The sequence below is a fragment of the Lutra lutra genome, chromosome 1, assembly GCF_902655055.1.
Source record: "Lutra lutra chromosome 1, mLutLut1.2, whole genome shotgun sequence".
Lineage (NCBI taxonomy): Eukaryota > Metazoa > Chordata > Mammalia > Carnivora > Mustelidae > Lutra > Lutra lutra.
The window spans coordinates 145,972,438-145,994,914 of NC_062278.1; the positions used below are offsets into that span (position 1 = coordinate 145,972,438).

At 41.9% G+C, this 22,477-nt stretch overlaps 1 protein-coding gene across 7 annotated transcripts in view; it reads right to left on the minus strand.

Annotated features, from left to right (window-relative positions):
• SLC4A7 (solute carrier family 4 member 7) overlaps window positions 1–5,002 on the minus strand; it is a 112,951-nt gene extending 107,949 nt beyond the window's left edge. For 6 of the 7 annotated variants that reach the window (XM_047738673.1, XM_047738634.1, XM_047738608.1 and 3 more), the window contains exon 1: window positions 4,712–5,002. In XM_047738673.1, the coding sequence (XP_047594629.1) occupies window positions 4,712–4,771 (60 nt within the window). In that variant the 5' untranslated portion in view covers window positions 4,772–5,002. The remainder of the gene's footprint in view (window positions 1–4,711) is intronic. The other variant, XM_047738618.1, reaches the window with a different exon arrangement.
• Window positions 5,003–22,477: the final 17,475 nt, after the last annotated feature.

Genomic DNA, 22,477 nt, shown 5'->3' on the forward strand with positions numbered 1-22,477 from the left:
AATGGTATCAGGTGCCTGGGTGGCTCAGTGGGTTAAAGCCTCTGCCTTTGGCTCAGGTCATGATCTTAGGGTCCTGGGATCGAGCCCTACATCGGGCTCTTTGCTCAGCAGGGAGCCTGCTTCCCCCTTTTGCTCTGCCTGCTTCTCTGCCTACTTGTGATCTCTGTCAAATAAATAAATAAATAAAATCTTAAAAAAAAAAAAAAAGAATGGTATCAAGCTGAAAACAATCTGCGTATAAAAGAACATGCACCAAACATAAAAGCACCAAGTGTTAATTATATGCTATGGCAAATGATAAGAAGAAGAGATTAAAAGTATCGTGTTTTCCTTTCTCATGCTCTTCTGAGAAATCAGTCCACAGTCCATTCTATAATATAAAATATGGGCAGGCTGCACATGTGAATCCATTTTCAAAGGTATACCCAATTCCCAAGTTCCTAGTCAGGGATGACACATAACTCAACAGGTTCTCCAAATCAGGCAATCTGACAAAAAAGAAGCAGTACAGTCCTGAACTCCAGAAAAAGAGGACAATTCTATACTGTCTGACAGGTAAACAAAATAAAAACTAGTGACACTAATCTCATATTCTCTACAAAAGAAAGAATATTTAAAATATTAAATTATCTTTTCTATTTCATTATGAAAAGGCAGAGTACGCTTTACCCTTCACTTGGACATTGCTCAAAAAACAACTCCTTAGACTTATTAAAATCCAAACTATGGCCTAATAAAAATTAAAATATTTAAAAATATCCTCTTTGGAGTAAATATGAAAATCTTATAGTCAAACTAGAACCATTCTGCACTGACAAATCAGCTCCAGATCAAAGTGCATATTTATGTCATAATCACATTATCTTCCTAAACCAAGCACTGAAAAAAAAAAAAGTGGCCACTCTCATCTTATAACAGTCATTAAAAATGTCCAGCTCATGAAGTGATGAATCACTAATTTAGGAAACCTAGCAATACTCGAGGCTGCTAAGTCCTGTGCCCTCAGGAAGACTGTTAACAGCAACAGTACCAAACACTATCCTAACATCATGCCAAGCACAGACCCTTCATGGTTTATTATCATCATAATTACAAATAATCCTAAATGTCTCCCCAAGTTATAAAATTAGATGAATATTACTCAACAAAACATATGAAGTAGTTATCTAAACAAAAACAGAGGCAAGTTTCACTGTAAGCTAGACTACGTGCTTTGTACAGGAACCAAAAATTCTCTTAGTTCAAAAGTGTGCTTAAAAGCATCTCAGCAGGTTGTGGCACCCTTACATAGAGAAACACTGATCTTTATTACTGATACATGCTTACTGCAAAATTAGAAATACTGTATCCATAAAAAGCAGACAACTATAGAATCTACAGTCAACAAAAAGAAGCTATAATATAAATCAAAAGCCACACTGACTATAGCACTAACCCTCTGAATCTACCTGTATGCTCCTTTTATGTAAATAGCCCATTTTGTCAGCTGCAGATCCTATCCACTTTAAGATCATATTTGTGGTAAAATATAGCAAGAAAGAAGGGGAAGGAAAGAGGAAGAAAAACAACCCACTACAGGATGTTGACAAGTTTAACTACTAAGGCTTTAAAATATATTGGTTAGCATACCACATACCACTAAAATAAACCAGGTTCCTCTAACAACAGGTTACTTTGGCTTTCGATTTTAACCTACTCAAGAAACAGAAGACTAGTGTAAAAAAAATTCTAATTTTCATACCCTAAGTTCTCTTAGAAGAAAATCTATACTTATCACTCTCAATTACCAAATAAAACAATTCTTCAATCCAACTCAATTGTCCTACAGTTTCATTTGGACAGATGAGATTTCCTGTTTCTCCCTTTATTACAACTCCATGGACTGTGATGCAGAGAAACCAACTAAAGGCAAAAAGGTAACTAAAATTCTGATACTATGCTGGGTACATATTATCTCTTGAGTTATCAATACCTAACCACAGATCCCAAAGAGTATGCTTACAGACCCACCAGAAAAACCTTCTACTTGCCAATCTCCACTGAATTCACAGTATATTGTTATTAGCTTTTATTTACTGAATGACTACTTTTTAAAAAGCATTTCTAATGAACTCAGGAAAATGTTTGAACTGGCACTCATAAATAGAATTAGCAGGAATGCAAATGCTATCACTGTGTTCACTATACATGCCAAAATAAACTCAGGACTCTACCTTGTGTGCCCATAACCCCAGTGCCTGGCACCTAGGAGATAATATAATACCCATAAAATAAATGAAACTGTGAAACAACAAAATTCATGAAACAGACCAAAAATTTCAGTGGTAACAGAACTATGTTAAATAGTGTACTGCTTAAAAGAATAAATGCTTGCCAAAACTTGAGAACCTTCTAAACAGTGTTATCTGTTGTAACAGAGTATTTAATACCAGAAAATAAGACTGACAGTTCACTTCTAAGGGAGGCCTGCAATAAGTTTCTGTAGCAAAGCAAACAAAAGTTGCGTTTTTATAAGATAAATGACTTTCCTCCTACCCCAAAACCATGATCAATGAAAAGAACAGAATTTTAGAAGCAGAAGAAACCTCAGAGCCTAAATTATGGAACAGATGGGCTTGTTTCAGAGCAATATAAACTACCACCAATTTATTCAAAAATTTTGCATAATCACATGCCCAAGATAGCATTTTATAAATATTAATTTTATTCTACTTTGTTGGCTATGCCAAGTAGCTGCCTGTGAAAGAAGAAATGACTGATGAATATCATAATCTTACATTTTTATGACTTTTCCAGGGGAAAATTGATGAGAAAAAATAAGTATCAAGAGAGTTCCTCTCTTCCCAGTTTTTAAGTTACAGTGGTCTGTACTACTTTAACCAACAGTTTTCCTGTTCTCCCATTCTGGTTTTAGACTGTGTGCTGTAACTGCTTATTATATTTGATTTCTCTTACTGATTTGTATACGTCTGCTGTGGCCAAGTCTTTACCTTCCCAAAGATTTAGAAGGTATACCCTTCCAAAGTGCTCCCTGGCCAGGCCATTAATAAGTGCTTGATAATTCCTTTGTCATTCATTTGAATGTAAGTTCTAGTATAGCAGAGCTGGTTCTGTCTTGTTGAATACTACAAAATAGGTTCTAAGTGTTATTACAATGAAATCACTGATCTGGAAGGCAATGGCATTACTATGCTTCTTTTGCTAGCTAAGTAGACAGTATTTGAGAAGACACAGCTTCCATCTAGCTTTATGAACACTAGAACGTTCTTTAGCTGCTCTGAATTGAAAATTTGCAAATGTGACAACACTGTTTGATACACATTAACAGAGAAAGTGCTAAAAAGAAAGAAAGAAACCTCCAAAATTCAGCTTATTCAAATGTCACACAAAGAATTACTGAAGATTGCTTAGAACGAGTTTCCAGTATTCCATTACCATCCCTGTGACTTGATCTTCCCCAAAAACCACCGCTAAATGACTTCACTGTCTGGAGACTCCGTTTTACTCCATGTTTTGAGAATTTGTTAAGTGAACATACTGAAGTAATAATGAATGACCAGTCTCCAGGGCCTTACAATATTCTTTAAAAAGATTGGCGGGGGGGGGGGAGGGGGGGCGAGTTGGAAGAAAAGTCTTGAATAAAAACACACGAAAAGCAATTTTCCTGTTAGTTGTGAAAGACTGGAAAATTTTCAGTGCAACCATCCCTCCTTTGCTGGTCACAGAGTAAGAATTGGAAGTAGGAAAATTTATAACACTTCCATGCCCTTTTGAGTCAGGAACTACGAAGAGAGAAAAGAGAATCACAACTGTGGAGACACATGTATTCTACATGAAAGCAGGAAGTCAGTTTCTCGAGCATGGGCCGCCGGTCCAGCATCCTAAACGGGAACGCTGGCCTTCTAAAAGCCTCCCCCCCGCAACCCCCTCCTTGAATCCTGAAGCCAAGATACGAGATTTTGCTAGGCTGATGAAAGAAGGAGCAGCTCGGAGGGCTCAAGACACTTTCCTCTTTCTACTTGGCCTTCGGCAGGAGGATACTCCCCTGGTTCTCGCCAAAAGAGGAGGAGGCGGACCAGGCAGAGTCAGCAGCGACAAGCAGCCTTGGCCGCGAAGGCAGCTCGTCCACGCGGCCGGAGAACTCACCGAACAAAGCATACCACGCGGACCCGGCAGGGAGAAGCGAAAGAAGGGAAAAGATTCACCCCAACTCTTCACCACTGCCTGAGGCTAGAAACAGGTGGAGCCGCGCTCAGAGGGAGAAAGAAGATGGGTTTTCGATGGGCTAATCTGAACTCCAGCGCCAAGGTAGCCGGAACGAAGACCCCGGCCGGGAAGAACGCCCGGGAGTAAGGGAGGTGAGCGCTGAGAGGAGAAAGGAAGAGCTGGTCGGGGTCAAGGGCGGACAGACGGCCCCCCGGGGCCGGAGCCACAGCGACGATGCGGGTCTCGAGGATGCCCGCCGCGCGCTGCGGGCTGCCCCCACTCGGGCCTCCAGGGCGCCGCCGCCGCCGCCGCCCCCTCGCACCCGCGCCCTGGGCGGCCACACAAAGGGGATGGCGAGGCGCGCCCGCTGCGGGGCGGCGGAGGGGCTCCGGGCCCGGGACGGAGTGGCCAGACCGCGACGCCCGCCGCGCCCCCGCCTTTGTCTGCCTCGTTCCGCGCCCCCCCCCCTCCCGCCGAGGAACCCCGCCGCCCGCGGCGCCCTCATCCTGTTCGTTACCCGAGTGAGTAGCGGTCTCATCTGCTCGCCGGCCCCATCCGCCTCCATGGCCCGCCGGCCAGTCCGCGGCGGCCGCTACCGAGCTGCCCCGCGCGGTCCGCCCGCCGCCGCCGCCGCCGCCGCCGCCGCGACCCGGGCGCGCGAGGGAAAACGAACGTGTGTCCGTGAGCGAGGCGCGCGCGTGGGGAGAGCCGTGCGCGGCAGACGCGGGGCAGCGTGTGCGCGCGGCAGCCGCAGCGCTGGCTCTCGCGCGGGAGCGAGGCCGCGGCGTGGAACGTGGAGCGAGAACTGAGCGAGCGGGAGGTCTAGGCGGGGGAGGAGGAGTAACCCGCGTAGGGCCCGGGGGCGGGGCCGCAGGCCGTGACGCGCGCGGCGCCCGGGCCCCGCCCCAGCACGCCCCCTCCCCGCCTCCCTCGTCACGCCCCCTGCCAGTTTGGCACCGCCACCCTGCTCCGCGCGCCCGCCGGCCCTGCCGGCAGGCCACCGGACACGGGGAGGGAGGAAGCGGTACGGGCATTTGTTCCAGCCAATCGGCGGCTCGCAGAGGTCCGCGTGCACCCCCCCCCCAGCCACCTCCTCACGAGGCTCCGCCCCTCTCTGTAAAATCTTTACTGAAACAGAGCGTCTAACTCGTTTTTCGGGTGGAAGGTTCTCCTGAAGCTTCCAAGTGCGGTGGAGTTTACCACCGCACCTACCTCCTAATCACGTTCTTTAGAGTAGCAGGAAGGTAGGAGGACGCCACCCTTTTGAAGGACGCTCACAGGAACCCCAAAGGAACTAACGGGTCTTCAGGACTCCTGCAAGGTGTTTTTTTTCCCCTCTCAGTTCAGGAGGTGTGAATCCCAGCTCCGGGCCTCTGAAACAGGGAGTCCTCCTGACGAGGTATCCTCGTGTGCTTGTCCCTTTAACCCGGCATCACGGCGGCTCCCACACTCTTGAGTCCACCCCCACATATCCACACCTGGAGCCCAGCTCTCAAGTATCTACAGCTCCAACTGGGAATGATGATGGGATCTGCCACCGACGGTCACGGAAGGGCTCAGTGACTTTTTATCCGCAAACCTGTGTAACCCACAGCATGCTTATTATGGGCATTGTTGATAACAGGGTTATCGTGTGTATTTTTTTTTAAAGATTTTATTTATTTATTTGACAGAGATCACAAGTAGGCAGAGAGAGAGAGAGGAGGAGGAAGCAGGCTCCTCGCGGAGCTATCATGTGTATTTTTAAAAGATAAGAAAGTTAGCTAATAAGAGCTTCATGGGTGCTTTGGAGGGAGACTTAATGTTACAGAGGGTTCAGAGCACATGTCTTATCCATCTCCAATAGGATATTAGCAAAGCCCTTTGTCAGAAAATTAAGGATGCTGCAAGACTCGTTCCTGGTTTGGGTCCTAGTCCCCTTTTGTTCTCAACTTCCCAGAAAGTTACTTTGAGGCTAGCACACATAGATCCACTTACTTGGATAAGAGCAGATGTGCTTTTAATAATAGCTACCACTTAAAGAGGTCTGCAATTAGAGACTGTGATGTTTTGCAAACATACTTCATCTTTAATCCTCACAACACTACAAAATATGTTTTTATTATCCCCACTTTATGGATGAGGAAACTGAGGCTCATAGAGATAAGTAGCTTTAGGTCCTAGTTAGGAAACCTGCTCTTTCTGTTGCACCATTCCAATGCCTCATTAAAGATAGTTGAACAACAATAAGAAAAAGGGAAGAAAAGATGAAACAAGAATGAAAAGGAAACGAATATGGAGAAAGAAGGGACCTGGAATTAAAAAAAAAAAAAAAGCACTTTATAAAGTTGTTGAAGGTATCCATCACTTGTACCCATACCATCACTCTCTAAGATGAATATGATTTATATTGAAGAATTTGTTCTGGATTCTCTTACAACATAGCCATTAACTGTAATTAGTGTACACAGAACACCCTCCATTCCCTTTCTCTGCCTTATTTTTCTGTACAGCACTTACCCTCTTATAACATTTTATATATGTTATGCTTTATCATGTTTATTGTCTGTACACATACATTAGCATAGTTTTATGTATGCTTCATTCAAGCAGTGATGGGGGGGTGCATCTGCTTTGTTTGTTGTTAAATTCCTAGTACACCCAGAAGAGTCCTCGGCCCTTGTAAGCTCTACTTGGGTTAATTGAATGAAGTGGGGGCACAAGGGGACATCCTTTAAGACCTAAGAGCATTCTGGGTGACAGCTGAGGATGTGACCAAAAGTAGTAACAGGAACAAAGTAGGAGCCATGACCCTTGGAGCCAGAGTCGAAAAAGCTAAGTAGTCAACTTCAAGAAGGGCTTAACAATATTCACTCAGGAGGGGCTCCTGGATGGCTTCATTGGTTAAGCCACTGACTTTTGATTTCAACTCAGATCATGATCTCAGGGTTGTGAGATCAAGCCCCACTCAGCTCTGTGGTGAGTGTAGAATCTACTTGGATATCTCTCTCTCTCCCTTTGCCCCTCCCCCCTCTCAATAAATAAAATCTTTAAAAAACAACAACAAATATATATACATATACACACTCAGGAAACCATGCTAGAAAATGAGTTTCTCTTCATCCATCTTGCAAAAAATTTTTAAAAAATTAAAAATAAGCCCTTAGTTTATTTAATTCACAATTATTTTTTTGAGTGACTTCTGTGTTGCCGTGCATTTTTTCTACTCTTCACTTGATCCCAACTACTAGTAAAACAATGTAGTAAAGGTCTGAATTATAGAATTTATTACTCTCAATTGCCCATTTAATTCTGGCTTAGCCAGAGTTCATCCTGAAGTGATCTGTGGTGAGTAAAGAAGGTAATGTGTTAAAATCACTTTCATCAGGGCTGCCTGGGTGGCTCAGTGGGTTAAGCCTCTGCCTTCAGCTCAGGTCCTGATCTCAGGGTTCTGGGATCGAGTCCCGAATCGGGCTCTCTGCTAGGCAGGGAGCCTGCTCTCTCTCTCTCTCAACTTGTGATTTCTCTCTCTACTTGTGATCTCTCTCTCTCTGTCAAATAAATAAAATCTTAAAAAAAAAAAAATCACTTTCATCAAATGTCAATGACTGTAATGTTCCAAGGTGCTGAAAGGCAAATTATTATCTTAAGTATTTTAAATATTCATCCAAAATGTAGCACAGGGAGACAATTGCTAAACAAAGGTGAATGTGAACCTAAATTCATCGCTAACAATGGATTTATAGCACCTAAAATTAATGACATTTAGCTTTAGCCCAAGATACTTCCCAGGTTTCTGAAACAGTAGGTAATACTAGCAGGGACATGGATACAACATCTTGGCAAGATCTTCATCCTGAAGAGAAATAATCTTCACCCAACAGGTCTCTAAGAAGCCAGGACATATTCTGTAAGGACAAATAGCAGCTTCTGTGTCATTTTGAAAAGCGTGAAACCAACCTTTAGCGGAAGATCCATTAACAATTATGAATCTCTTCATTACCTCTTCTAGTCATGGCTGAAATTTAAATGTTCCCAATCATCCACACCCATTAGGAAAACTAAACTCCTTGGAATAGTGCTTACAAGAACACCAGGGCAGTTGTAAGGGGAGGAAGACAATAGGGAGATGACTGGGAAAAATGAAGTAGCTCTTTCAATAAATTTAAAAAACGGAACAAAAAAGGAGACCTGTTCCCTGATTTCATGGAGTTCAAGGTGGAAGACATTGGTATACAGACAAATGCCAACAATGCAATGTGTGCAGCTCTAATATGATCGTGGGAACCTCAATGAAAAAGAATAGAATGGTTTTTGCTAGAGGAGGAAGGGAATGAGGGCTGCCAGCTACAGGAAAAGGACAAAAGTGAAGGCATTTGGAAAAGTTACAGAGAAACACATTAGATTTAAACTGATTTATGAATGTTAATGGTATTACTTGATCAAACTGCTGGGAGGGGAGGAAAGAGGTAACATTACAAGCAGAGGTAATGACAAGATCAAGGGCACTGGGAAAAAAAAATCAGAAACAGACTCATATCTTTTTTTTTTTTTAAGATTTTATATATTTATTTGACAGAAAGAAAGACACAGTGAGAGAGGGAACACAAGTAGGAGGAGTGGGAGAGGGAGAAGCAGGCTCCCTGCTGAACAGGGAGCCCCATGCGGGGCTCGATCCCAGGACTCTGGAATCATGACCCGAGTTGAAGGCAGTGGCTTAACCCACTGAGCCACCCAGGCGCCCCAGAAACAGACTCATAAATACAAAGAAAAACTGGTAGTAGCCAGAGGGGATGGGAGAAACAGGTGAAGGGGATTAAGAGGTTCAGCTTCCAGTTATAAAATAAATAAGTCATGGGGATGAAAAGCACAGCATAGGGAATATAGTCAATAATATTGTAATAATATGGCCTGTTAAAAAGACAAAATTCAAGAGTAAATTTGAAGATTTAATTGACCTTATTAAAGGATTCATGCATCTGGCAGCATCCTACCTACCAAGTAGAGGGGAGGTCCAAGGTGTCAGACAAAATGGAAGGTATTTACAGGAAGGAGGGTGGGAAGAAAGTTGTAAGAAAAATAAAAGAAAGGATTATTTTAGGCAAGATCATCCTCCCTTCTGGGGAATGGCAGAGGGTCTTATTATGAGGATTACCTCATCTTTCTGTAAGGAATGGAAGAGAGTCCATGTGACACATTACCTCATGAACACTGCTCAGAAAATCCCTGACTGACCAGTTAAAACTACATTTCTGGGGGATATTGAAACTGCAGCTGGGGGACACCTGACTGGCTAAGCATCTGCCTTCAGCTCAGGTCAGAATCCCAGGGTCCTAGGATGAGTCCCACATCGAGCTCCTTGCTCAGTGGGGGCCTGCTTCTCCCTCTGCCTGCTGCTACCCCTGCTTGTGCGCTCTCTCTCTCTCTCTCTCTCTCTCGCTCTGACAAATAAATCTTTAAAAAAAAAAAAAAGAAACAAACAAACAAACAAACAAACTGCAATTGGGTTTGGTGACTTAGCCCAACCCAAGTGACATTTTGGATCTGTGGTTTTCTTTTCAACAGGGGACAAAAGGTAACTACACTTAATCATTGTGAGCATTGTCAGCACGTAATTGTTAACTCACTATGTTGTACACTTGAAACTAATATAACATTGTATATCAACTACACTTCAATAATAATTTTTTTTTAAAAGATCAAGGTTATTGATCGGAAGAAACAGGGTAACCCAGTGGTGAAGCATCCCTCCCCATCCAGGCAAACTTCCTGAGACAGATTGCCTTTGTGGTTGTTCTTATGTTTTTGAGCAAGACTTCACCTTGCCTGCCTTCTTTTTGAAACTATAAATTGGAGAGAATCATAGTAGTATCCTCCTGAGTTTGCAATGTCAAAGATTAATTGAGAACATCTAGCACAACACCTTACATATAGGACAATGAAAATACCATTTGGTCACATAATAATGTATACATGCCATTATGCATATGTCTAAATCCAAGGAATGTACACCACCAGGAGTAAACTGTAATGTAGTCTATGGACTTTGGGTGATTATGATGTGTCAGTGTTGGTTCATCAGTTGTAACAAAAAAGTATCCCTCTGGTGGGCACTGTTGTTAAGAGGGGAGGCTGTGCTGGTGTCGGGGCAGGGAGTACAGGGAAAATCTCTGCACCTTCCCCTCAACTTAGCGCTGAACCTAAAACTGCTTTAAGAAAATAGTCTTAAGGGACACCTGGGTGGCTCAGTTGGTTAAACTCCTGCCTTTGGCTCAGGTCATGATCCCAGAGTCCTGGGATTGAGTCCTGCATCGGGCTCCTGCCTCAGTGGGGAGTCTGCTTCTCCCTCTGAGTCTCTCCCCTCTCACGCTCTCTCTCTCTTTCTCTCTAAAATAAATAAATAAAACCTTTTAAAAAGTAGTCTTAAAAAAAGCCTAAAGAACAAAGCTTAAGTTAGTGCCATAGGAAACAAATAAAAGCATTTTAATCTGCTTTCACTAATAAAAATGGTGGGTAAAGTATATGTTTAGGTACGTTCATTGATACATTTTGATAGGAAAAAAAACTGGCAATACTATGTCAGCAAGGCGGATTGGTTAAATATATTTTGGCACTCCAAATGACAAAATACAATTTAGCACCGAAAGAATGAGTTATATAAGTATGCCTATAAGAAAAGGGTTTCAAGATATATTCTTAATATTAAGTTACAGAAAAACAAAAAGCAAAGTGAGTAAATGGGTATATTATGATGCTTTTTGTAAGGAAAAAAACAATTATATACTTATATCTATATCTTTCCTTCTAGAAACACATACAAAATTATTTGTATGTCTATTTCTGAATTATCTTATGCACATATGGGGAAGGAACTATGATTATTGTACAAAGTACAATTATGTCAAAGACTGTAAGCACTATCATGATCAAATAACAAAGCAAGTTAGGAAAGGCCCTGGGACTGAATTCTAGACTGAGTAACACTCAGCTCATTGTTTCTTTAACAATGCTGATTTTTTCCAAGTCAGTTCAAAGTCATTGGTCACCATCTAGTTTGCTCAGGCATTAGGTGAAATACCATAATCCACCATTGAGTAACAGATGGCAAGTGGGTACAGAATAGTGTACATTGGCACTTTGAGATATGCCAGCAAACTTCTTTTAAAGATTGTTAACACTTTGATTTAGGCAATGTTCTTTAAAAGTCAGAGTCCATTTTGGTAACACCTAGGTACACCTGGGTGTGGCTTGTGTTTTGATTGCTTCCCAAGGACCATTCCTCTCTGCATTTGGGCTAGGAAAACATTGAATGATTCTTGTCTGGTTTTTGTTTTTGTTTTTTTTTAATTCTCAGCACAACTCTTTAGATATACTTAAACTTCAATAAACACATACCCCTTTTATGAAAGTGATCCCTTCAAGCAGGTCCACAACTGAGACGACAATGAATTCTGGAAAAGAACTCATCTGAACCAATGGAGAAATCTAAAATCCCAAGGCCCATCTTGAGAAAGAGAAACAAAGGTTTAAAAGATTTTTAGGGAGGCAAAGATGGAATCAAATTTCTTAAAAAGTTACCATGCATTAATGAGTTTGGATTTTGTTTTTTTTTAAGATTTTATTTTTAAGTAATCTCTGTTTTTTTTTTAAGAGTTTGGTTTTTTTAAGATTTTATTTTGAAGTAATCTCTACACCCAGCGTGGGGCTCAAACCTACATCCCCGAGATCAAGAGTTGCAAGCTCTTCTGACTGAGCCAGCCAGGCGCCCCATACCAGGCGCTAATGTTAAAATAAATACTCGGGTTGCTTTAGGTCATCTTGAAATATTCATAATCATCTTATTTTATGATCATCTAAAACTGACAGGAAAAAGACTTAGGTTCTGCATGACACTGCATGTTGTCACTAACACCTCTGGACTTCTGTTTCCTGATCTGTAAAATGGGGATAATTGAGACCACAATCCTTTACCCTCAATTGCAAACTCCATAAATCTCTGAAAAACTAAACGATTTTCATAACTCATCTAACTGCAGAAACCTTACCTAAACTGATGTGAAGCTGTTTATAGTTTTTTTTTTTCCTTATTATGAATATCCACTTGTCTCATTAACCAAATAATGGGTCTGATAGCAGGATGATACCCCAGGCCCCGTTTAAGGGTGCTTCATAGCATACACAATTGGCATTACATCATTTGTCTAAATTCTGAAAAATTCTGAAATCTTAAAGATCTGGCCCTAAGGGTTTCGAATAAAGGATTGCACACCTACAATACTTGTTCCCTTTATTTCAAAGGTGTGGCAATGGCCAAATAAGGCAATAGATAATAAAATACTTGACAGAATGAGTGCTGTATCTATTTTAACTATAAGGAGCCCTGAAGATCCTACTTTCTATAACTTCTTCAGTATCTCTCCCTCCTGTGCTAGAAACAGCTTTGAGCTCCTGCCTGTCTTACGCTTCTCCTGTTCCAGTCATGCTGTCCCTGTCCTTAAAGATCTCTCTTAAAAACAGCTCTGTGTGATTAGGGGTTCACTTCCCACCCAGGGCCTGTCCGTCTGGATCTCTCTTGTAGTTCTATAGCTTTGCTTTGCGAAATTCAGGCTGTTAATGAATTGCCAATAGAGAGTGGAGAGAGATCAGATCAAGTGGAAATTTAAGCACCTCAGGGTGCTTCCAAATGCTCTCTAGACATCCTAGGGACTTCTGTAATCTTTACTGCTTGATGCCAGAAGCCAGTATATGGTAACTTATGCCTGTAGGTAAAAGAGTACACCTATTCTCTCTCTCTCTCTCTCTCTCTCTCTCTCTCTCACACACACACACACACACACACATGCATACATGTAACATAAGCCCTAATCTTAGGATTTATGGTCCTAGTCAAATAAATTATGGTTCCTTTCTTACACAAACTGATTCATTTGGTGGAAAGAGCCAGTCCAGCACATGTCACTGGGCACACTAACCCACATGACAACTCCACCTAAATATAATAACCGTGTCCTTGTAACCTGGGGTCAGTGAGGCCTGAGAAGTGGTATGCTTTCCTTTTACTTGTTTTTCATAGTTGAGTTCCATTGACATATCATGCACACCTGAAAGCTGAGAATGGGGAGGGAAGATGAAAAAGAACTTTTACAAAGTATGAAGCTATAAGCACTGCATTTTTTATTTTCCTAAAGACAGTTAACCAGAAAAATCACCAAGAATTTGAAAATGTTTCCACTGGAGGACTGAGAATATATCCCCCACCAATGAGAATACTAGTGTTATCATTTACCAATGACTCCCTCACTATATCTCCTCTTTAAATGCCAATTTGCAATAATGTTTATAATATGAATAGAGATCCAGGCCATGGTGCCGCTCATAAGCTGCCCTTTGTATATGAAGATGGCATGACTCCTCATCAGTAACATATATTCTATAAGACTTTGGTACAATAGTAGATGTAGTTGATAGGGCTCTTTCTACACCCCACCTATACTATTCATTGTGAAACTAGGTTGTCAGAGTTAGGAATACAAGTCTGGGGTCACGGAACACATGGAGGCTAATCAGTGTATCCATAAATCACATCCATTTCCTAGTGCTTATTGGCCCCTATGGATCCATCTAGTCAAGGGTAATTTCTTGCATCTCCCTCTGAAGACACCCTCTGGGCCTAAATTGGTATAGTCTTTCTGAAAAGCAATTTGGCAACATGTATTAACAATCTCAAAAAATAGCATGTTCTTCAACCCAGTAATAGCATCACGAGGAATGTCTTAAAAGATGGGTCATTGGGGTGCCTGGGTGGCTCAGTGGGTTAAGCCGCTGCCTTCAGCTCAGGTCATGATCCCAGGTCCTGGGTTCGAGCCCCACATCGGGCTTTCTGCTCGGCGGGGAGCCTGCTTCCTCCTCTCTCTCTGCCTGCCTCTCTGCCTACTTGTGATTTCTCTCTGTCAAATAAATAAATAAAATCTTTAAAAAAAAAAAAAGATGGGTCATAGATATGGACATATATTTGTTTATATACAATGGGGTTTATGCCAATGTTATGTTATGAAATGCATATATGAAAGTGAAAAATTAAAAACCATCTAAAAGTGAAGCAATGAAAAAGTATTAAATAAATAAATGTTTGCATATCTTCATGATGGAATATAATGTACTCACCAAGACATTCTAAATTTTCATAGAAAAATGCTCACTGTATCAAGTTTTGTTAAAAGACCTATATACAAAGTTGACATAAAGTTTAATCCTAATTATAATTACCTATCAGTGAATGATCAATTAAACTAATATATTAAAAGTTAACAATAAAATGATTAAACAGAAGTAGATGAAAATGCTGACAGTAAATAGGAATACAGGTGATTTTTCTTTATTTATTTATCTTAATTTATTTGAGAGCATGTGCCCACATATGCATGTGGTGGGGGGGAGCAGGGAAGGACAGAGGGAGAAGGAAAGAATCAAGCAGATTCCCCACAGAATGGGGAGCTTCATGTGGGGCTCCACCTCATGACCCTGAGACCATGAACTGAGCTGAAATCAGAAATGGCATGCTCCAAGAACTGAGCCAGCCAGGTGCCCCAGGAATATAGGTGGTTTTTTAATTTTTTTTTTAAGATTTTATTTATTTATTTGACAGAGAGAGATCACAAGTAGACAGAGAGGCAGGCAGAGAGAGAGAGGGAAGCAGGCTCCCTGCCGAGCAGAGAGCCCGATGCGGGACTCAATCCCAGGACCCTGAGATCATGACCTGAGCGGAAGGCAGCGGCTTAACCCACTGAGCCACCCAGGCGCCCCCAATTTTTTTTTTAATGTTTCTGTACATTTCTACAATGAATAAATTACTTTTATACTAAGAAAAGATAGCAGTAAACATTATTTTTAATGTTATTTCACAATGGTTTAGAATAAGAATATTTGAAAGTTAAATATCACTTTAAATAAGCCAAGCACAATAGTAGTAACTAAAACTAAATAGTGCATAAGAATATTCATAACTTGTTAAGAGGGATCACTTCTCTCATTGAGGCCAAGTCAAAACACTCAATGGGTTAAGGGTGTCTGGGTGGCTCTGTTGGTTAAGCATCTGCCTTGGGCTCAGGTCATGATCCCAGGGTCCTGGGATAGAGTCCTGCATCGGGCTCTCTGCTCAGCGGAGAGCCTGCTTATCTCTCTCCTTTTGCCCCTCCCCCTGCTCCCTGCTCCCACTCTCTCTCTCTCTCAAATAAATGAATAAAATCTTTAAAAAAAACAAAAAACAAAAAAAAAAAAACCTCAATGTGTTAAAGTCAAGTCTTCCATGAGGTCTGTAGAGTATGCTGTGGGCATACAAAAAAGAGAAGAATGTTTTTAGAGTAAATATTCCCAATGGCATCTTTTCTGGGTAAGAAAAAATACATATTTTAGCAAAGAGATAGAAAACAAAGGAGTTTCAGAAAGTCTCATGTCCAGGAAACTAAACCCAAGTCAGTAGAGCAGCCATTGCCTAGCAACCTAATGAGGGTTTCATAAAGGTGGCATTTAAGTCCATAGGTCATCAGCATCAGCAAACACAAATTTGAAATGGAAGCTTTCTGCCAATTATTACAACAAACTTTCGAAGACCTGTCAAATAATCCTTCTTTAGAAGGAAAGCTTCTAAGATTACTGCCTGGTTGGACAAGGGTTTTTGTTTTTGTTTCAAATTCTCTTAGACCAGGGTTTCCCAAATTTTCTTATTTGTAAGTGTCACCTGGGGTACTTATAAAATATGTGGATTTCCTTAGAGATTCAGCAGATCCAGGATGGGTCCAAGTACTCCCCAATTTTACCACGGGCCCTCGATGATTCTTCTGACCAGCAAATTTGAGAACTATTACTATAAACTTCCATTTCCCTCCTAGCACTTCTTGCTCGTTCTAATAACGTGTTGTCCTTACCTGTTCGCTGACTTGTTTAATGTCTGCATCTATCACCAAGCAGTAAATTCCATGAGAACAGGGGTGCTGTGTACTCATCCCTGCACCTCCAACGATCAGTATGGTATCTGGCATACATGAGTAGGAGCTCAGTAGATATTTCTTGAATCAATCAATCGACGAATCAAAATGTACTTTGTTGTATCAAATAAGAGCCCAATTAAAGTCTCAGTAGTCCTCAGGATTGTAGAAAAATCCCTGCCCCTGGAAAGCACAAGGGAAATACAGAATGCATGACACTCTGTCAGGGACCTTTTTTTACCTGAAGGAGAGTGTCCACGTAAAACTAGAAGAATATTGCCAGAGGACACACTGACTGCCAGGCACTTTAAGACATCAAATTCATAAAGAAAACAAATATCCTCTCCATTTCTCCCAGTCTGTCTAGATAATATCTATTACTTAGGCAAGCGTATTGCATGCTGATCTGATATGGGGTCGGGGGGGAAACATTAGCAACAACACCACAAGACTTAACTCCCTGGCTCCTTTGAGGTTACTCCAGGGAAAGGTGATTGCCAAGCAGGTCAGGGGTCCCTCTTTCTCCTAATATTTAGGCTCACCAATTACTGTAAGGCTAAAGAATGTTCTATAGAAATCTGGGGTCTGCAAACTCTCCCTTTAGGACAAAACTACTCTCTAGTTTTTAAAAGATTAAATTCCATATTAACTGGATGAAACAGGGCATCTGTGTAGATACATAGTAAACCTTTGCATACCCAAGCATTCATTGAACAGGGGTTTCTAAAATGTGCACTGAATCAATGTGTCAGGACAAAACTAACTCTGGCAAGTGAAATACAGGGAGCTTTCCAGTTGTAGCCTATCTACTGCACAACCACAGCTACACTTCCATGGAGATGCTCCCCACCCTGCCCTCACTTTGGGCAATCCTATCTATAGAAGCTTATTAACCACTGTGACCTGGGCTTCAGATGTTGGGTCAATGTGGCTCTGTTCTTGACTCTTGGCTAAGCCTTCCTCCACCACTCAAACTCAAACCCATCAAAAAGGCCCCGATTAGGGACAACAAATGAATTGCCTATGGACCAGATCTAACCAGCCACCTGTTTTTGTAATTAAAGTTTTATTGGAAGACAGTCATGCCCATTCATTTGTATATGGTCTAAAGCTGAGTTTGGTATCACAACAGGCTAGAGTAGTTGTGACGGAGATCATTGACACACAAAGCCTTAAATATCCACTGTCTGGCCCCCTTAGAGGAAAAGTTTGCCTATTCCTGGCCTAGATGCATAGGGCCAGATAATAATAATTATTGTAATAAAAATCTTAATGTGGCATTTATCATATGCTAGGTAGTATTCTAAGGTCTTTGCATATATTAATTTATTTAGACCTCCCTACAATTTTATGAGGAAACCAAGGCACAAAGAGGTTAAGATAACACAGCTAATAAGGGCCAGCCTACATAGGAGAGGTATTATAACATAAATAGGTTATCATTAGGTTCTAAAGCTGATGAACAAAATCATAATTTAGAGGCTCAAGTAAAGCAGTAAACTATTGACGGTAAAGGTTATAAGAACAATGTGGTCATAGAAGCAGGTTATTACTAATAACCACATTCAGATCACTTCCAAATTCTTTTACATATGAAACTAAATGAAAAAGTATGTTTAAGAAAATAAAATAGAAGTTACCTAAAACAATTCTTTTTTTTTTTTTTTTAAGTATTTCTGGGACGTCTGGGTGGCTCAGTTGGTTAAGCATCTACTTTGGCTCAGGTCATGACCCCGGCATCCTGGAATCAAGTTCCACATTCGGCTCCTTGGTCTGCAGGGAGCCTGCTTCTCCCTCAGCCTCTGCCTGCCACTCTGCCTGCCTGTGCTGTCTCTCTCTCTCTCTGACAAATAAATAAATAAAATCTTAAAAAAAAAAAATTTCTACCAGAGCTTCTACATTTAAATTGTAATTTCTGCTTCAAGATAGTCACCTTGGAATACTCCTCCTTTATTAAAAGTAATTCTAAATGGTCTTGAAATTTATATTTGGAAATTATCTTCTGAATCAGTTTTCTCACATAAGAAACCCAATGTTTTTAATTTATGGTTCCATAGTTATAAAGTTTATTTTAGTCCCAACTAGTATTATGATTACTATTTAGTTTTATGGTCCATGTTATTCACCAGATGTGGCCCCTAGCAACATTTGCCTTCTTTAGAAAAGTAAATTCACTGCAAAACAATTCTAAGGATAAAGACTTTCCACACCCTTATCTAAATAGTTCACCTCTACACACGAGAACCTGGTACATAGTAACAGTTCAAAAATAATCATTGAACAAATGACTGACTTTCTCAAAAAGAAGTTTCAAAAATGTTTTAGGAAATGACAGCCCTGTTGGAAAATCTCTTTGGGCAATTGCTTAGGGGAAACAAACAAACACACACAAACAAAAAAACATACATTTGGTTCATCAAATTTCTTTGATTCAGCTATTCAACAAATACTCATTGAAAGCCAGGAGTAGCTACATAATACTATGTGGGATCCAGTGCAAAATGAAAGGCAAAATCCCTTGTTCAAAAAGCAGCAAACAATAGTGTTTTCCTTTTTTCTGGGGCCTCCTTCTCAACCTGTCATTGTGTTTTTTATTTGCTACTCAGCGTTGTGTTCCTTTGGACGGTAGGGACTCACCGAGTGCTGGACTCACAGGCAATATGACTCTGTGCTTGACTCCATATGTGGACACAAGAATCTAACCAACCCTTCCAGGTTCCTGCACCAAAGTGGGTGTGGCAGAGGGGAATGGGAGAGGAAAGGCAGCAGTGGTCACTGGATGGAGCAGGGAGCATCCCATGAGGGGGGACCAGGGTTCCAAGCCTCTGGTGTATGCTCCATTGTTCCACTGGACTTCACTTACAAAACATAAGCCCAAAGACAAATGATTAAAAAGTTCAAGGGATGCCTGGCTGACTCAGTCAGTGGAGCATGGGACCTTAATCTCCAGGTTGTGGGTTTGAGCCCCACCTTGGGTGTAGAGATTACCTAAAAATAAAATCTTTAGGGATGCCTGGGAGGCTTAGTCAGTTAAGTGTTTGATTCTTGATTTCAGCTCATGTCATGATCTCATGGTTGTGAGATCGAGCCCCCCATCCTCTACTGCCCATGGGCTCCAAGCTGGGTGTGGAGCCTGCTTAAGACTCTCTCTCTCCTCTCCCTTTGCTTCTCCCCCCATCAAGTACCTGCCTGCATGCACACGCACATACAGGCACTGTTCATCTAAAATTAAACAAAACAAAATAAAATCTTAAAAAAAAAGTTCAAGACAACAACTGACAGGTATCAAAACCAAAACTCCTTCCTAAGTGCTCATGAAGCCGGGCCTTTCAAGAACCCACTGTGCAGTAGGCAGTAAATGTATGGCATGAACAAGACAAAGATGTACCTTTCTGTCTAACAGAGAACAGAAAAGGAAAGAGGACATTACCCTGTCGGGTCTAATAGCATCGATGTGAGTACTGGTAGCTTCAGTCTTCGGGTCAAGAAGGAGGCCCAAATACAGAGACTGCTAAGTGAGACCTAAAGTATAGGAAGAAACTATAGAAATGATCCCTGAAAGTATAGTCTTTGAAGTATAGGAAGAATAAAAGCAAAGGTAGAGCAGTCAGAGGAAACAGCATTTGAAGATCTAGAGGTGGAGAATATGAAGCAGGCATTCCAGAAGAACCTGAAGAGATTGGCTAGAGTGGGAATACATAATTCAGGGCTGGCACATGGGGAGTGGGGACTTTCTGAGAATAATGGGGAGCCACCCCACAGCATTAAGACAGAGGCACTTGATCAGAGCTGTGTTACGTGAAGTCACCCAAGTTACAACGGAAAGAAGAAACAGACCATGTGGGGAGAAGAGAAATTCCAAAGGGCAGGGAATTTGGTAGGGAGAGCAGTCAGGCAGGGTCAAAGGAGAAGAAGCAGAAAGCAGTTTGAAGATATGTGGGAGGCACTAGATATCCACAGGGGCTCACAAGGGGATGAGAAAGACACAGAATACAAAGACAGATGCAGAACCCATTTCAATAGCCATCTGGTAGCTGGGGACCAAAGGTATCAAACAGGCAGCAGGCTAAACCTGCACTGACTGTGCCTCTTTGGGAGGCCTCGACCAGATCAGCCCCAGACTCTTACGTAAGCTCACTGTTCTAGAACTGTCACACAGCACTGAGGCCTGACACTTGTTCCAGAGCCAACAAGCGGCACTCATTCCACATCCTTCATTACAAAAGAACTTACTCTGCAAAGCAAATGCAGTAACCCTGAGAAAATGCTATCTGAGCAATCCCATGAATGGGCCAGAGGTAAAATACAAAGGCAGATGTTCAGCTTCTTAAAAAAAGCGCAGGATATGTGCCTGTGCTTAGTCCTTAGGGCTATGTGCATGGAACAGCATCACAGGCTGGTCAATGCTGGGAAGACGGAATCCTAACACATTCAATTTAACACATACAACTTTTTGAGTCTGTGAAGTGTCTACCAGAGCATCAGAGTCCCCGGCTTGTCTGTCAGGTGCAATAAAAGTGATCAATGGCTTCAAAAGTCATGTTGCAACTACAGAGCTGATTGGCCAAGCAGTTTGGCAAGGGCTGTAGGGTCTCAAAAGGTGGTCAGATGAGCTTGCTGGGCACCATGATGTTTAGAAAACACAGCTCTTAAGATGTCCTTCCTAACTTTGAGAGGTTATTATTTGAGTTGGGAAAGCCATAAGAAACCACTGAGGGCAGGACTCCTGAGTGGCTCAGTCGGTTAAGTGTCTGCCTCCGGCCCAGGTCATGATCTTGGAGTCCCAGGATCAAGTCCCAGGTTGGGCTCCCTGCTCAGGGGCTAGTCTGCTTCTCCCGCTTACCCTCCCTCGTCTTGTGCTCTCTCATTCTCTCTCAAATAAATAAATAAAATCTTAAAAAAAAAAAAGAAAGAAACCACTGAGGGCAGAATTTTAACACCTGCTGAATAATTTAGTGTGAAATGGAAGAGGTCTAAGATTTAATGAGAGAAGGGCTATTGGCACCATTAATTTCTCATAGGGTATCAAACCACTATTTCGTGTTGGGTTGTAATTAATTGTCCCCATGCCTTCCTTATCTGTTGAATACCAGTAAGTTCCATGAGGACTGGGAACATGGCTTCCTCATTTTCACCTCCCTCTCGGCTTTCTATACAGTATACATAAACTATATAAAGATTTGTTAAATAGGTGAACTGCTCAACATCTTCCTCTTTGGCAAAGGGATCCTGGCTGATTTTTTTATAGACGAAGTTTGAGGCAGGGAGTAGATTCTCTTAGTTAAAACGTGAGAGGATGTTCAGGGTCAGGATGTTTCTTGTTCTAGTCTTTCCTGTGTGTACTGGAAGCCACCGAATCGCTCTTCAGCTCCCTGTGGGAGGAAAGAGTAAAGCTGTCCCTGATCACACCACAGTAATCTGAGTCAAGGATATGAAACAAGCCCTTCAGGAAGTGAGCCGATTAAATGTTATTTCCTCAGATATGAGGTTAATAAACAAAATTTAGTTAAAGAATCAAAACACTTTAGACTTTTATGTTCCCTAAAGGGGTAGAAATAGCTGAGATCCTGTGGTAAAGATAAACGAGGACCATGGGAAATTTTTCTCATTTTCCCCATCCCGGGGTCTTATCCTTCATGCTTCATGCCCAGAGTGACGTTAAAACCAGAAGAACTTTTTTCTTTCCCCTTTTGTCAGAGGGTAAATACCAGCTGGAGTTTTGTGAGCAGTGAGTAATACACCTGGCACAGGACCAAGGTAACCGCCACCTGAAAACTTTCCACTCTGCTATTATTCTCTAGCTCGGGAGTCTAAGGGTCTGACTGGGTGAACAAAGGATGCTGCCTTCATGGGCTCTCCCCCACAGGACGTTTCCTACAGCTCAGAGTGCCTGGTTATGTCAACTCTCACTTTCTCCTCTACGCCCCGGCCATGCCCAAATGTTTGGAGATCTCAGAATGATTTCTTCTTCTCAGCATACCTTTGGCTTCTCTCTCCCCTGGCCCCAGCTTGGAACATCCTCGGAGATGGAAACCAACCTTCATATCATAACAAGAAAAATATATTTCGGGCTGTCCATGTAGCAAAGGCTACACTGACAGGTTTCTGCACATAACTCTCGGGCTTTATCTGTAGGCTTCCAACGGTCAGTACCTGCCTCTCTGTCCCCAGGGCCATTTCCTTAAACCCAGGGAGGCTGCTCTACCTGGCACAAAGCAGGCCTCAAGCTCAGGAGAATCAATATGGCCAGCAATAGCCATAACCCACTCCAATAGCAACTGGGGACTGATACCCTGGCTTCCCGGCCC